This window comes from Equus przewalskii, chromosome 25, assembly GCF_037783145.1.
Source record: "Equus przewalskii isolate Varuska chromosome 25, EquPr2, whole genome shotgun sequence".
NCBI classification, from domain to species: Eukaryota; Metazoa; Chordata; class Mammalia; order Perissodactyla; family Equidae; genus Equus; species Equus przewalskii.
Genome location: NC_091855.1, coordinates 16,631,229 through 16,647,952, shown reverse-complemented (window position 1 = coordinate 16,647,952; position 16,724 = coordinate 16,631,229). Strand labels below are relative to the sequence as shown.

The following is a 16,724-nucleotide window of genomic DNA, read 5'->3' as shown; positions in this document are numbered from 1 at the left end:
TCACTAAAGGTTAATAAGCAATTCAATTAAGAGTGTATCTATTCTCACTGTAAGTCAGCTTGCACTTTAAGTACTACAGATGAAATCAGTGGGTTAGAACACACCCCAAGTTAGCAGTTGCCTGATTTGAATGACCATAATCCAAATGTTTTTTCCTTTTTCTGTATTATAATTTAGTGTAAATAGAGAACACATATGCATTTTTATCATTCTACATTTTCCATCTAATGTTATATCATTAATATGACACATTAAGATAAATTCAGAAGATGTATACTACAACCTTCCTACCAATGTGAAAAGATATCCTTTTAATATGAAATATGTACATTTTTACTATAAACTGAATCACATGTTTATAGGCCAAATCTTCTGTTTAAATTATTTCAGAACCAAGTACATGTTTTAAAAATGTGCAATGCAGAGCTTAACATGGTGTACTCTAACTTTTCTTAATTTGACAAAAATGGACAGAAGGCAAAATGAGAAAAAAATTTATTTCCTCAGTGTTTATCCACTGTCAATACTGTATTTTTGATGCAATATATTTGCAAAGAAAAAACAATCTCAGCTTTTATTTTCCATTTTAAACAACTACAATATATTTACAAGCTCTTTAGAATAACAAACACTCAGACGCACACACACTCACAGACACACGCGAGTACATATATCCTTATCTCTGGTTTATACTGAATGCTGGTAGAGGCAACGAATACTTTCAGAGCCCATGATCAGAAAAGAGAAACCCATTTTCCCTCCTCACACCTACATCCCTGGAATCACTTTTAGTATTCTTCCTTCCATTTCCTCATGCAGAGCTCACTGCCAGACTTGTACACAGTTAAGGTAACCAGTTTTTACAATTTATTTTACTTAAACTATAAGCTTTTAAAAAGCATAAGCAGACATGATTTCCTCCCATTTCTATTATTTTGGTTGTAGAATCAAGCTTCGTATATAAAAAATCTTGTTTAACCACAATTACACTAAACCCAAGAGTCATCTGGAGCAGCCATCTCATTCTCTACTACTCCTCTGTTTTAAATTCCAGGGTTATCTAGCACCCCATCTGTGCAAGTAATACCCAGGAATTCACCCTTCTCACAATCTTAGATAACCTTTGTTCCTTCCAGCTTGGCTCCACTGAATCACAAATTGTCAGGTACAGAACTGAGGCATAAGAAAAAAGGTATAAGCCTATATAATAGGTATAAGTCTTAGGACGGAGTTGTCATATAACCTTGCGATGACAATCAGCTCTGGTTCCCACAAAGAATGTTATGCTGCTTCTATAAAATGGCAGATAATGAAGTTCAACTCACAAACAGAACTTATTCACTCTAATTCAGAAAGAATATGTGGCTAATAGGCAATAAAGAGAAATTCTTATCACACAAAGTTCTTGACAGATGACTCTGGTGAGGTTTTCAAAGCAGAAAATATACTTCTGTTTCAAGCAAAATTAATACTCCACTCACACAGCTACCAGATTTATTTGTATAATACTTAATTCCTTTTCCGATCACAGTTCTTACCTAAACACTTACCAAGTTAAAAATGAGAAGGCCTAGGTGATACCGAGATTTTTTTTTTTTTAAAGAGAAATGAAGAAAAGAGAGGCTGGTTTTTAAATACTCAATAAAAAAAGAAACTACATATATCCAACGTAATATTAAAATTTATGCTGCACAAATACATGGTAATATCTAATTTTCATCTTTCTCTAGATCAGTAAAACTCAATTTCCACATGAGACTGAAACAGAAAAGTTCAAAGTCCATTAACAAGTTCCACATACCATCTTAGCCTTGATTGAAATTATTCTCTCCATTCATCTTAAGGAAAAGTCTCTAGAATAAAAATGGATGTTTTGTACTTCATCTGAACAATGTATCGTATCAAAGGAAAAAATTGACTGGGTCTGTGTGTAGGCAAAGTAATTTTATATGATTACATTACTCTAAAAAAAGAACAAGAATGAATACTGAGGACTTAAAAAAAAAAGGGCCTTGTCCATATTTATGAGAAAGTAATGAAAATAAACACAAAAGTAATTAACAATCTGGGCAGCAGTTTACAGTTTAGTAGTTAGTAAACGTAATTGAAAAAATTCTCATGCAAAATTGCTAAATTCTCTTTTTCTCAAGTCACACATTTGGGAGGAAAGGTTTTTGAAAGTTAACTAAAAGAAAAAGGTAATTTTAGACTCTAGGCAAATCCTAAGTTTAAAAGACCCAGGTCTGGATGAATGACTCAGTGCAGCAATCGACCAAGTGAAGACTTCCTGAGCAAAGGCAGGAGGATGCTGCTCAGGAGCAAAGTGGAACTGATTAAGGCTAAACTGCCCTTGCTTAGATTTGAGGTTGTTTTTTATATTTTGATATGAGATGGAAAAATAAACCAACCCAGGAAGAAAAACACATCTTCTTAATGAGCTGTAGTTTCCTACATAAAAACTTGTATTTTCACTGCCTGACATTTGGTACACAGAGTAATTTTCCATATCTCACTCAGGATAGAAATATTGTCTGTAACTCTGTTTCAAGGATTAGTACAACTATCTCAGATGCACTAGAAATATTTTAAAAAATACTTCAAATCTAACGGAAGTTAATCTTCCAGTAAAGGAAACTCAAAGAAAGAAGAACACTGATTAAGTCTGTTCACTAATTTCCTGGAAGGTAATTAATCTCCTCTTACCTTAAAAATATAACAGCCTCAGCACCTACTTTCCCAAGCCCCTTAAATATCAACATCTAGACTCTTGGAAAAATTAGAATTCTTTAGAAAAAAATGCATGTCTTATGAAGTATTGAAAATGGTGTAAAAAGAGGGCTCACATCAAGTTATAAGCTGGAAGATTAACCAAAAGCTGAATTTTGAGTTAATTTTTTACCACTGAATGAGAGGAAACAAGAAATAAAGCTAAAAATTTATAACTCATTCCAGGACTCTCTCTCAAAAGGGGGAAAAAACAAAATCGAACAAGAAAAAAACCAGACAGCTATCAATGAAACTCTATTTAAAAGAAATAAGTAAAAAGCTACTGTTTTAATTATATATTTTTACTTTCAAATTATGGAACTTTGAAAGTTTTGGCAATTATGAACTAAAGACACTAACGTCTGTACGCTGGAGTCTTGTACATGCACGAAAAAGCTCAGCAGGGAATCAAGAGCTCACTATTCCCCAAGGCGGGCAAATAAGACAGGGATGATCAATGTAATTAAAGTGTGTATATTTCTATATAATAATTTAGGTCAAATTATTCTTAAGACATGAATCTTTCTTCAATTATCACTGTTTCCCCTGGTGCAATTATTAGAAAGTATTATGATTTTAAAAGACTATCAGTTTTAGATTTAGACAATAAGAACAGGGTTCCTCTTAGGGTTCCTAATTCATAAATTCACTAGTTAAAGGGCTATCTGATAACAAAATTCGACCTGTTTCAAGAAAAATGTCCATTAGTTGCTACCCTAAATCAAGACCCAATATATATGTTCTGTATAAAATCTAGTTTTTTAATTTGAAATCTGACTTTTAGAGCATGTGATGTGTTTAACAATTGGGGGTGTTAGGGTGGGGAGCTAGGAATAAAAATAATTCTAGCCCTTCTGATTGAATCATCTGAAGTTCAGATTATTTTTTCTGTATAGGAAAATGAACTATCTTCCACTTAAGAGTAAAAAGGCTCCACTTATATTCTCATCTAGGCAATGCACACGAAAAGATCATGTTCATTTCAAAAACAGAACAAACAGAAGGGAGCATCATTCCTCCTAGATTTTAAATAAACACATAGAGATAGAAAGATCACAATCAATTTCAGGAAAAAAAAAAAAAAGAGCCTGAACCCTCACGGCATACTGTAGATTTGCCAAAATGAGGCAAATACAAAATATAATGATGGTATCAGGAAAATACATTTTAATTGGTCGATTTAGAAAGGGTACCTTTGTGTAAAGGTTCAGAAAATCATATCACAAATGTTTTTAAATAGTAAATTTTGCAAAGTGTAAAGTCTGGAAACATCAACACGAGGCACATTGGGTTGTGAATAATCACAAAAATTTGAAAAAGGAAAAATAAATAGGTTTTGGAGTGGAAACTCAACAAGATGCTGTATATTAGCTATTTACTTCCTTAGTTTTCATTCCTTCTACTGAAGTGTTATACTGAACTGCAGATCTACATCAGAATTAGAGGGAAAAACAGTTTCTCTCTCCTGGTGCCTCATCAGAAGATACCTTAAACCCCTGCTAATCAATACAGTAGCCACTAGGCTCACGTGGCTAATATGTACTTGAAATAAACCTAGTGCCACATGTTGGAATAGTAATACTTTGGATATATTGGATTAAATAAAATGTATAACTGAAATTAATTTCACCTGCTTCTTTCTACTTTCCGTTCACAGGGGCAGAAAGACGGCTGCTCCTATGTGCTCAGAGACGTACAGTCTTCTTTGGAGTTTCACACAAAAAGGGAAAGTTTTCTGAAGGATTTAAAAAATGCCCAAAGTTGAAAATTAAATCTAAATTGCAGTTCCCACCTAGCCCAATTGTAAATCTGAGTTATATAGTTCCCCGAATACACGCATTTAAAAAAAAAACAATAAAATTTAAGTTATGAGACAACATATGAATTAAGTCAATTTCACAGTTATAAATATTTCAAATTACAGCTATACATTATAAATTACAGAAAATAAAATTCAAGTAATAGAAAAAGAAGAGAGGAGGAAAATAAAAGGCAAAGTTATTAAAGAGGGATATAACAATAAGAACTGCACCATTGGGACAATTTTGTTTGAAAAATTTTACTTGATTAACTGAACTGCATATGAATAACTTCAAGAGCTAAGAACTCTTAAAATAAAAGGCAATCAATCCTTTCTTTAAATTCCTGGTCGCTCATCTTCTTCTTTGAAAAGCAAAGTATTTTCTTCCCAGAACTGAGCCCAGCAGCGCCTGCCCCGGTGGAGAAGAGCAGAGCGCCAGGGCACGCACCGGCTGCAGCGCGTCTGCAGTGTGGACACAGGAGCTGGCAGTAGTGTTCACAGGACTGAGTCACTGACTATTGGCTCTGGGAAACGCCAAGGACGAAGCTATGTATATGCTGAGATTCAGTAATCATCTTAAAGAAAACATCCAACGTACTGGCATGAAGTACAGACTACTAACAGAAAAATAAGCAGCACAGTTCCTGCTACGTATGTTTACAAGGAGAGGAAGGGGTTAATCCCAAAGGCAATTTAAATAATGGTATTTTATTTTTATATATAAATAAATGTTCTGAGAAATCTCAGACTTTAGTGCATTGCTGTAAAAAATTAGTGCAGTTTTTTCATTAAAGTTTTTAGCGCTCAAGGAATAAGATAAATCTATGTCTGTTCATAGTCTCTTTCACACTGTACATTAAACTTTTATACCACTATATGTCAAACTGAAGGTTTCTACACTGGTCTGTTTTTAAAAATCAAAGTAAATGGATTTCATGTTCTATGACAAAACATGGCAGTTATTTTTGGCAAAGAAATTAGAAAAATATGAGATCATAGTTTAGAAATCAAGAGTTTGTTGATTTAAAGCATAGGCAATGCATAGGAAAAAACTGTTTTTAAGGACGCATTTTAACAGAACTTTATCCTTCATGCAAAACGTTTTCTCGGCGGCTAACTTAAAAAAATATTTCAGCTTTATTTGGGGATGGAGACAGTGACAGGAGTCGGGGCGAAGGAGAGGCGCTTAGCGAAGTCCACTCTATGTCCAAGTCTCTCCTACATAGGATCAAAGTGACACCTTCAGGCATCTTCTGCTCTCTCCTCTTTTTCCGGTGTCTTGGAATTGAGAGGGGAAAGAAATATAGTTATAAAACACTGGCTCACACTTCAGCCCCAAGTTCTAGTACACCAGTTTCAATTACAGTCACATATTTATCATCAATCTGGACCAGAAGCACTGTCTTGTCGATGTGGGATCTAGTACCTGGATCTCTGCTGCAAGGCACCCATCGGTGAATCACCTATTGATTCAGAATACAACAAGAAGTTAGCGGCAAAGACCTTGAATATACTCACAAACTCTTATCCTGCACTAAGGATTAGAAGTAGCAATTCTGTTTGATAACTAAACATAAGTACATAAATCAGCTAAAAACATGCATAGAAGTCAGTCAAACTACAAAAAAGGCAGAGCACCAGACCACTAGCTTCATCAGAGAACTTACATGGCCTTCCATGCCCTCCTGAGGACTCCAGTCTTTCCAGCTATTTCTCCCAGCTTTTAATCGAACACCCTCATCAGGCCACTGCAGCTCTTTCCTTTTTGACAGGTTGATCCCATCCAGAATTTGACTGGGATCCACAATCTATATTGTAAATAAATAGGGATCATTTCCAAATCATTTTTTTCCCTGATGGTGAAACATTATATAATCTCAACAATATTTCTTTCAGAGTGCTGTGTCTCAAGTTCTCCACTGCCTATAATGGCATAAAAAACAACCTAAAGAGCCATTGCCCAGATTCCTTTTAGCCTACTGGTAGACCTTACTGCAATGGCCAATGGCAACAGCTAACTAGGAACAAACATTACCACTGAAAAACTGCTTGCTTTCAGTTTTTACGCTGGTAGAAACTTTTCTTTCAACATCTAAAAGTATTCTAGTCTTCAGACTAAGTAGTATCAGGTGTGTTTTCACAAAAGTCCTTTACTCAACCAGCGTGAAATAAAAACAAATGAGGAAGAGAAACAGCACAGGAAGAACACTGGGCTTACTCACCTGGACTCTGTAAATCACCTCCCCCTTTTTGGCATGTGAATTACTGGCGGGACTTAAGGTGTTGCCTGGCTGTGCCTCAGTGGCACTGCCCTGACCTCCGTCTGTCCCAAGAAAGCCCACGAGAGTGTGATGCTTGCAGGCTGGGATGCTTTGGCTGGAGCTGCTGGAAGAAGGAAGGCCATGCTGCACACAGGCCATGCCGCCCTGACCAGAGGGCTCCATCTGGTTGACCATGGAGAGGCGGGACTGGATGGATGACGGCAAGTTTCGAAGCGATATCTGACTGGTGGAAGAGCGCCGACAAGGCACAAATCCCGTGGTGGACATCCGCAGAGATGAGTGCCGGCTGCTGTAGCAGTAAGAAGACTGGCTGGCTACTGAGGCCCGAGCAGGGGACTGTCTGACCAGACTTGACTGCACCGAGTGGGAGCTGTGGCTAGTGCCTAGGGTGGAGAAACAGCAGGAGCACTCACTCCAAGAGGAAAGATTCAAACACAACTCTTCCCTTGTAGGTCCTAGGACTTTCTCCCTTAAGCAATTACTTGGCAAATTTATAGAATTTAACATTTAAATCTAAAACTTTTAAAACTGTCAAAAAGAAATAAATATCTGAGATCTGTTTTCTTGCGCAGTTTTTATAACATTATTATTATTTGCTGAAGCTTTTTAAAACTAAAACTTGGCATAAGAAAGACACAACTAAATTTACAGTAATTATTGGGACTTAAGGTTGGGACAAATCGTAAAATATCTTTCACAGAAATATGTCAGAATAACAAGAATACCTCTTTAATACATCAGAAATGATAGATCTCATGGAAATGAGACAGCGAGAAATATTAAGGATCTACTATATGTAACTACTATTTCTTGAAGTACAGTATTAATGCTCTTTCAATCTGTTCCAGTGACAAGCTATACTGCCTGTAGAGAGAGAGTGATACCACACTGTAATTTCCATATATATATTAAGGGATTACTACTAAATAACACACTATCAGCGACACTGAATTCTTCTGTATTCTTTTTCAAATGGCTTCATGATTCTTCAGATTTGTCCTTTTCCTGATTCATAAGTGATGTGAAGATTATTAGAAAACTGCTAATTAACTGAAAAAATAGCTACATGGACTTTTTATCTGAAAATAAAAAGAGCTACTCAATGTAAGAGCAAAAGATATTTAAAGAATCATATTGAAAGTTTTAGGTTTTCACTCAGAAGTTAAAAAATGACATGCCAACTGTTGATCACACACCTATTTAGAATCTTAATAATTCCAGTGCCATAGGATTTTTTTTTTTGCGTGTGTGTGTGAGGAAGATTTGCCCTGAGCTAACATCCATTACCAACCCTCCTCTTCTTTTTACTTGGCTTGAGGAAGATCAGCCCTGAGCTAACGTCCATGCCAATCTCCCTCTACTTTGTATGTGGGATGCCTCCACAGCATGGCTGATGAGTGGGGTAGGTCCACGTCCAGGATCCAAATCTGAGAACGTGGCTGCCAAGCAGAGCATGCAGAACTTTAACTGCTTGGCTGCAGAGCCGGCCCCTGGACTTTTTTTTTTTTTTTTAACTCAAGTAAATGTCTTAAGACGTCATCTCATCCCTGCAAAGAAGTGGGAGAAAGGACAGCGCTGGAGCAACCGACCAGTCATAGGGACACAGATGAAATCTGATTTCTGCTGCATATCAGGTGGACGGCAGGTCTCATGTAAAAGGTAAATTAATAAACAGATACCTTATTTTGGGACAGGGAAAACTTTCTTAAATAGAATACAAAAAGTACTAATCATAAAAGATCAATAAATTGCTCCATACTAAAACTGAAAACTTCTCATCAAAGAAGGCACACCACTCTTCACAGGAAAATGGAAAGCCAAGAGATAGAACAGGAAAAGATATCTGTCGTACAAAATACTGAAAAAGAGCTCAAAATCCAGAATATACAAATATAAATAAGAAAAAAACCAAATAGAAAAATGGTCAACAGACTTAAGAGGCAGTTCAGAAAGAGGAATAGCTGATAAACTCATTTAAAAGTTTCCATTCTCAGGCATCAGAGCAATGAAAATTAAAATAATAAAATTAAAGACCACCCCTTCTCCTGTCCCTCTGAACAAGCAGGGAGCAGAGGTGGAACTGATAATACTCAAGGCTGGTGAGAGTTTACAGGATGGGCATTCCTCTACACAACTGGTACAAAAACTTTCTGGAAAGACTTTTGGCATTGTGTCATGAGTCTTAAATATTCTCATAAACTTTGACTTAGAGATTCCATTTTTAAAGTCTCCGGCCTAAGAAAAAAGTGTTTACAAAGATTATATACAAAGATTATTACATTCAGAAGAAACCAAATCATTCTCCAATAGGACAGAAGTTATATTATGTATAAATAAGTTATATTAATTAAATATTATTAGTCTTTAAAAACGATACTTTCAAAGAAATATTTCAAATTATAAACATATATTTATATTATTATATAGATAAGATTAATATAAACGAGGATAATATCCAACTGTGAATCAAACAACATACTCTATTCATATATTTCCCTATGTAATATGTTGTCCTCTTTATACACACATATTAACCAAACACTACAGCTAACATGCTAACATTATACACATAATTTTGTTTCATATTACCGAGTGTTGGAGCATAAGAGGTGACAGGCGGATGGAGTCCTGCTCCCGACCCCTGGCCTGGATTTCCGGTGCCTCCTTGGAACACAGTGCTGTGGGGATCATTGGCAGTTGTTGCATTGTTACTAGTGCAGGAAGTTCCACCTCCAGTATCGGAATCTTCAATGTTGCCACCGCTGTTACATCCAGCTCCACAACCTTTCCTTAACCTAGGAACAAATACCAGAGTAGGAAGCATTATCCCAAGATCACTTCAAGGTAAGTATTTTATCTTTTCCTAGCTTTTCTGAACGTTTAATGCTACTAATGTTCAGCTTTGAAAGTCTTTATGGTGCAGTCAATATTAGGAACAAAAAAAAATCTGTCACTATGTGTCTATATCCCCCTCTTGCATTCACTGCCTCCAATCTTCCCCATCAACTTCACTTTTACACACTCTATCATCTTTCCTACACTGTAATAAAGAACTGCACAGAACACAGTTGTACCATTAAGGTCACAGCTGGAAACAGAATTCTTGCCAGCGTCTATTTAATGCCTCTGAAGTATGCAACCCCCGAAAATCTAATTTACTTAAATTAAACCTAACTTACACTGCAGCACACCTTAAACAAGCTGCTGTGGTATTCCTCTCTCTCTTTTTTAAAGTGTTGGGTGACCAGCTGTCCTGGTTTGCCCACAACTGTCTCTGGCACTAAGGATCCTGCACCCCAGGAAACCCCTCAGTCCCGGACATGCAAGGCGCTTTCAGCACAATACATCATTCTGAAAAAGTTTTCTTTGAACACTATCCTGGTTTGTGTTCTTCCTTAGCCTGAATAGGGACTGATGTTAAAATGGTGAGATTTCAGTCTTTAACGTTGGAAATTCCCAGAAGAATTTAAAAACACACAATTAAGAGTTTGTTGCTCTAATCCTAGATCCTGTTTTTCTTAAGCTATGATAATTTAAGGCTCTGAGTAACAACTCTTAAGAAATTGAAAATAACATCCTGTGATTTTTCTTCACCATCCATCAAATTATGATATTCCTACACCATACATCATAATTTACTAGAAAAAGGAAGAGAAAAAGTTCATGTGCATTCCCGAAGACACTACAGATTTGTGACATGAGTGATAACTGGATTGTTAAAAAGGCAGCGCAGCAGTGTCTGCATCGTTTGGCCAGGAGTTCATGTGTTGAGTGCTCCCCCTACTGCTGAAACGGAATAAAAGAGAACTTGCACAAGTCTCTCACGTTTTTCTCTAATTTGGCCTGTTTGCTGACCCGCACATTCCAATAGCAGTAATATGCTGCAACGGAGAGTCAAAAAAATTAAAGAAACGATACTATTCAAGATACTATTCACTGAATGCTAGAGCAGTGGTTCTTAATCAGAGTTGTACATTAGATTTATCTACTAAGAGTCTGAAGGTATAAATGCTCAGATTCTACCTCCTGAAGTTCATGTATAACAAGTCGATGTTATGCCGTGGCCTCTGTATTTTTCCCTCCAGCTTTCCGGTGGTACTGATGCACTCTGCCTACATGAAGAGGGACAGGATACACCACCACGAAAAATGCAACTTTACGGCTCACCTGTGCCAGGTTGATACTATAAAGTTTCTGATATTTCCCAAGCTGATAGGTCCCCCAAGAATTTCTTTAAGCTGTTCATGGCTATCAGAGTAAGAAGTTGTCAGGGGTGAGACAAAGATTGGGTAGCCAATAGGCTGATCACAAGACGAGTTTATCATGTTTCTTAGAGCCTGCTTTGCATTTTGGATGCTGCCTCTCTCTGGGTTACGGTTACGCAGAAAAACAAGCTCCTGCTGTTGCCCAGCCCAAAGACCTCGGACACATTCCTTATTCACCTGAAAACCAGAACACACAGGAATTAGGTGAAGGGGCCAAGAATGAAATTCATATAAACAGAAGAGCAGAAATGGGAGGGATACAAAACACATCATGATAACCAACTGCGAAAGCAGGAAACAAATGTAAGCAGGTTACATTTGAATAGGAGTTCACCAATTTTCCACTGCCATTAGCAGGCTGTGAAGTAATAAGCACCTACAGAGCACTTCCCTCTGCTCTGTCATATAAAGTAGAGTCCATTTAATTTTCCAAATTGGAAAAGTATTGAATTTTGAAACTGAGATAATAGACATTTTTGATAGAAATGAGAGGTAATAAATATTTAGAGTTGAAAGGATGTTTGTGATTTTGGGGACTGATTAGATGAAGGAGAGAAAAAATAAACCATTACAAATTATCAAAATAAAATTTCAGAGATTAAGCCTCTTAAAGCTATGAGATGTTTTAAAAAACAAGGAAAAGTTAGAGTGAGCCATTTACAGTTAGCTACTGATCACTATTAAGTACAAGCTATGCTATTATTTTGCAAGCTAGTAATTACATCATGTTAGCATAATGGTGCCCAGATTGCATATTTAATAGATAAAAGACTGCCATAAAATGGATGAAAGACTGCTACGATAGAAATAAGCAAAAATTTTAAGGCTTTATAGTACTTGAGAAAATTTCAGAGAACAGAATAAATTACTGACAAAATAAATCAAATTAAGTGCTCACAGACAATAAATGTGAATGTAGTATGGTCATTTTTTTCCTATATAAGAGTTTAATTGAAACTCTTTTTAAAAGTCTGGATAAGTTACCTAAGTTCCATTTTTTTCAGACACAAAAATATGCCTCAAGAACTTACTTTAATGACCCTGAAGCTAAGGTAGCGTCTGTTCAGCATGATGATTTTATACTCATTGGTGCCATCATCCATGACGTGCCGCAAAGCCAGCAAGGAGGGAGAGTTGGCAAGCACTGCACTCCGCCAGGCAGGGTCCCCTTCGTGGGCTATTACAAGGTTCTTTTCATGAGATACAATGGCTTCATAGAGCACAGTAGGGTCATCGTACTCATCTGGAGAAGTGAAATGATCCTATACACAGAAATAAAAATACGTCTTTTTTAGGAAAAGAAGAGAATGACTTCCAGGATGACAAAAACTTCTATAATTACTAAATCAGTTACTAAACGAAAATTCTTAAAAACCAGGTTATATGAATATTTCATATCAGCACGTCAACATTATTAGAGATAAATTATGGATTCTTATCCAGGTCAGGAACTCACTCATTACTGCTACACTACTTTTGTAGATTCCTCAACCCAATCCTATCCTCTAAACAAATATTTTTAGTTTTAGCTAAACAAATATTTCCAATTCTTATATATTTTGTTTTCCTCATTCAAGTTGGTTTTTCACATCTTCATTCATACACATTTTTTTCTGTTAAAGGATTATCTCACTGTTATCAGTTAAGGAAGGCTAAAACTACATAAATGTGTCTAAATTGTGTTTCTTTTAACTAGGACTTTTCACACAGAGCCACATCTCTGGAAGATTCTAATGGATCATTTATCCCCTCTCATCTAGTTAAGATAGGGCTCAAAGCTATGAGCTCTGAGGACAGATTAAGGGTCCTCGTTCTGGAGAAGCTAGTGAAGTCGTCCCTTAAAAAACCTCTTGGTCTTAATAACTACTCATTCATTTCATGAGCAGTTATTTAATGTCTACCATGTGCAAGAGTCTATGGCGGGCAGCACGAAAGAAACAAAAGAGTGTGTGAAATGCATCTCTTGTTCAGAAACCTACAAATTAACAGGGGATACAGGAAAGGTACCTAAATAACCATAACACAAACCTGAATTTCTGAAATGGCATGTTATTAAGGAAACACAAATATTATATTGGCTGCCTTCATATTGGTAGTATAGAGGGTTGACACATTTTCACATCCAGGTAAAGCGACTCATCTCTTCTCAAGCCAACTGACCAGAGTGCGCTATCTGAGGGGAGATGAGTGAGGGCAAGGAGGCAGTGTCCCCAGGAAAGCAACTCCAAGCCTGGGGGTGGCCTGCAGGGCAATAATAAAAGTATTCACTGTGAATGTGAATAATGCTTCAAAATGTAAAAAGTTCTCCAATACACTATTTCCTCTAAGTCTTACAACAGCCTTCAAGTAGGTTGAGCAGATAATAGCGGCATTTTACAAATAGCAAAACTGAAGCTCAAAGAGGCTTAGCTGCTTCCTAGGTTTATGAGTATTTTTTCATTCTGATTTTACAAATTAAATGATTATAAAAGTTAACTGAAAACCTGTCAAGTCTAGTTGATGTGATTAGGGAAAGCTACATGATACAGGTGGGAACTGGGGGCCTACGATGGTGCCAGGCACTGTGCTAGGCACTGGGGAAAACAGGAGTGAGCAGGACAGACACAAGCGCTGCTCTCATGGAACCTAGGGGTAGCTGGAAAATAGTGAGACAATTAGAAAAAGAACTTTTAGCTAGATTGTGGGGCGCCTCACTGGTGCCTTGTCCAGATTTCTTTTACTAGGCTGGTGCACTCCTCTCTCCACTGTTTTGAGCATCGCCTCTTAATGGCTCACAGCTGTTCCCTCTTCTAAGAACTGCCTTCAGCTGTCAGAGCTGCCTGGGGGGGGGTGCATTTCCCCCCAGGGTTTATTCTCCCCTTGGTTGTGGGGTATGAGGTATACGACATAATTCTTGGTGATATTCATAGCCCAGAGCTCCCCAAGACTTCAGCAGAAGCTGGAATTCAGCTGAAACACATTTTTGCTTAGCTCCTTCCCTTGTTCTTTCCTACTTCCATCACTTCCTTGCATATTTTCCTGAGGGCACCCTCTCAATTAATCTCTTGCACAAGAATCCTGGACTGTGACTCTGCTTCTAGGAGAATGTGGCCTAAGATAGCATTTACAACTTAAAATACTGATAGGCAGTTCCTGACATCTGTATATCAACTCTCTTTTCTTTAAAATACTGAGTTCACTTTTTTATACCAGCAGATAGCAAGATGTCATAAGATGTGCTCTCTTTTAGTAAACAGTTCCATTAGGGAAGGAATGACATCATTATATAGTAGTATCGGTACAATTATTATTGTTGTTTATTTTGGTGAGGAAGACTGGCCCTGAGCTAACATCTGTGCCAATCTTCCTCTATTTTTGATGTGGGATGCTGCCACAATGTGGATGGATGAGCTGTGTGTAGGTCCACACCTGGGATCTGAACCTGCGAACTCCAGGCCTCTAATGCAGAGCCTGCAAACTTAACCACTACACCACCAGGCCACCCCTGGTACAATTATTTGAACAGAAAATAGAAGTGCAAACATAGGCAATAATCACATTCTTAATAAAACGGACACAAAGTTGGAAATAATCAAGCATGGTAAAAGTGGAGAATGTCTAATCTTGTCCAAATATTTCTTTTCACTGGGCTTAAAATGGGTAATGAGTATGTAAAGTTCTATATCATCATTCAGCAGTGTTCTAGTGGCAAAATATCTGAAACAAGCAGAACGTCCATGAATAGGAAAATGGCTGAATAAATTGAGTAAAAATTATACTCTGGAATACTACAGAGCCATTACAAAGTGTGAGGGGCCTCTATAGGTACTGACTAGGAAAGGTGTCCACGTTATAGATCAATTTACACAGCACAATTACATCTTTAAGGAGGAAAATATTTATATAGATAGAAATGTCTATAAACTGGAGGAAATCAGAAAAGATATGCATTAAAGTATGGGCAGTGACTGCTTCTTGGGGGTGTTCTCCAATGGTCTAGGGTGATGGGAAGATGCTTAATTCCTGGGTGATGTTTACTTTTTAACATTTAAATAAAAAGAGATAATCTTCCCAGTTCTTCTAGGAAAAGTTTTCAGAAGCATTTTAGAAATACACTTGAGAAGTTATGAGCAGATACCCAGGAAATACAGTTTTTTGAAAACAATGAAACTCATTCATTTAACAAACATTCATTGGCTGCCAAGCACTGTGCTAAGCAATGAGGACGTGAAGATTAATAAGAAATTATCCCTGTCCTCAAGGATATCACACATTGTAAGATTTTCATCACATACCACTTGTAAACCAAATTGGACTTCGACTGGTTTATTTTAGTTCTAACAACCATGTAATCCCTAAAGAGACTAATAAAAAAGGAAGAACAGATAAGGGGGAAAGCTATTTTACAAACTATTAAATAGAAAGCAGGAGAGAACACATGAAAAGGGCAATTTGCTTAATTTCTCTGAGTTTTGGTTAAACTTCATCTACAAAATTTGGATTAAAATAATTTTCTGGGTCGTGGTGATATAATGTGGTGATATATGAGAGCACTAATACATTATTCAGCACTACATAATTATAAATATTATGCACACTATAACAGCTTTAATTTCTCAAGTAAAAACATGCAACACTTTGGACTGGAGAATTAAAAAATAAAAAAAGAACTCTAAAGGAAAAAGCAAAAGTAAAAAACACCCATGAAGTACTAAAAGCACACTATCAAAGACTGTTTGAAAGGCAAAGGTTAATAGAAATTTTATGTTTTTAGCTCTGGAAACAGAATCTTTTTTCTTAAGTCCAGTTTGAGGTAAAATTTACATACCATAAACGGCCCCCATTTTAACAGTGCCGTTAGATGCACTGTGACCAACAGGCACCCGTGAAACCACTGCTACAATCTAGAGAACGCTTCATCACCCCAAAAAGTTCCTTCCTGCCTTTTGGCATTCAGTCTCTACGTCCCAAGCATCCACTGATCTGCCTTCTGTCGCTAGAGATTAGTCTGGCCTGTCTTAAATTTTATATAAATAAAATCATACACTATATATTCTTTTTACTTCTGACTTCTCTTGCTCTGAATAATGTTTGAGATTCATTCATGTTGGGGCATCTAACAGTAGTTCATTTCTTTTTATTGCTAAGTAATATTCTATCACGTGGCTAGACCATAATTTGTACATTCATCTGTTGATGGACATTTGAGTTGTTTCCAGTTTGGGGCTATTATGACTAAAACTGCAATACACACTTGTGTGTAAGTCTTTGTGTGGACATATACTTTCATTCTCTTGGTAAACATCTAGGAGTGGAATTGCTGAGTCATATGGCAAGTGTACTAATGCTTGCTTTTAATATATAAGCCTATTGTTCACTTTTGTGGATTTTCATGAGTATATAACACATAAACTTTGGAGATGACCACTTCTGAGTCACACATCGATCTTTTCCTGGCCCAAGAGTCCCTCATGAACAACCCAATGTTTGGCTCAAAGTGATGCTCGATAAATGGCTGTTGTTTATTACTTTATAGGTCAATCTCTACCCTCCTCGAAGGTTATCAGAATTACAGGACTTCTCCAGGTTGCATTTGCCTTGTTTACCTCCTCCCTTCCCCCAACCCTCCAT

At 36.9% G+C, this 16,724-nt stretch overlaps 1 protein-coding gene across 12 annotated transcripts in view; it reads right to left on the bottom strand.

Moving 5' to 3' along the window:
* Nucleotides 1-477: 477 nt before the first annotated feature.
* Nucleotides 478-16,724, bottom strand: part of PCNX1 (pecanex 1) — a 170,320-nt gene continuing 154,073 nt past the window's right edge. For 7 of the 12 annotated variants that reach the window (XM_070593487.1, XM_070593489.1, XM_070593490.1 and 4 more), the window contains 6 exons: nucleotides 12,146-12,376; nucleotides 11,017-11,291; nucleotides 9,439-9,644; nucleotides 6,790-7,232; nucleotides 6,235-6,375; nucleotides 478-6,030 (listed from right to left, as the gene is read on the bottom strand). In XM_070593487.1, the coding sequence (XP_070449588.1) occupies nucleotides 5,890-6,030; nucleotides 6,235-6,375; nucleotides 6,790-7,232; nucleotides 9,439-9,644; nucleotides 11,017-11,291; nucleotides 12,146-12,376 (1,437 nt within the window). In that variant the 3' untranslated portion in view covers nucleotides 478-5,889. The remainder of the gene's footprint in view (nucleotides 6,031-6,234; nucleotides 6,376-6,789; nucleotides 7,233-9,438; nucleotides 9,645-11,016; nucleotides 11,292-12,145; nucleotides 12,377-16,724) is intronic. The other 5 variants (XM_070593491.1, XM_070593494.1, XM_070593492.1 and 2 more) reach the window with 1 other exon arrangement.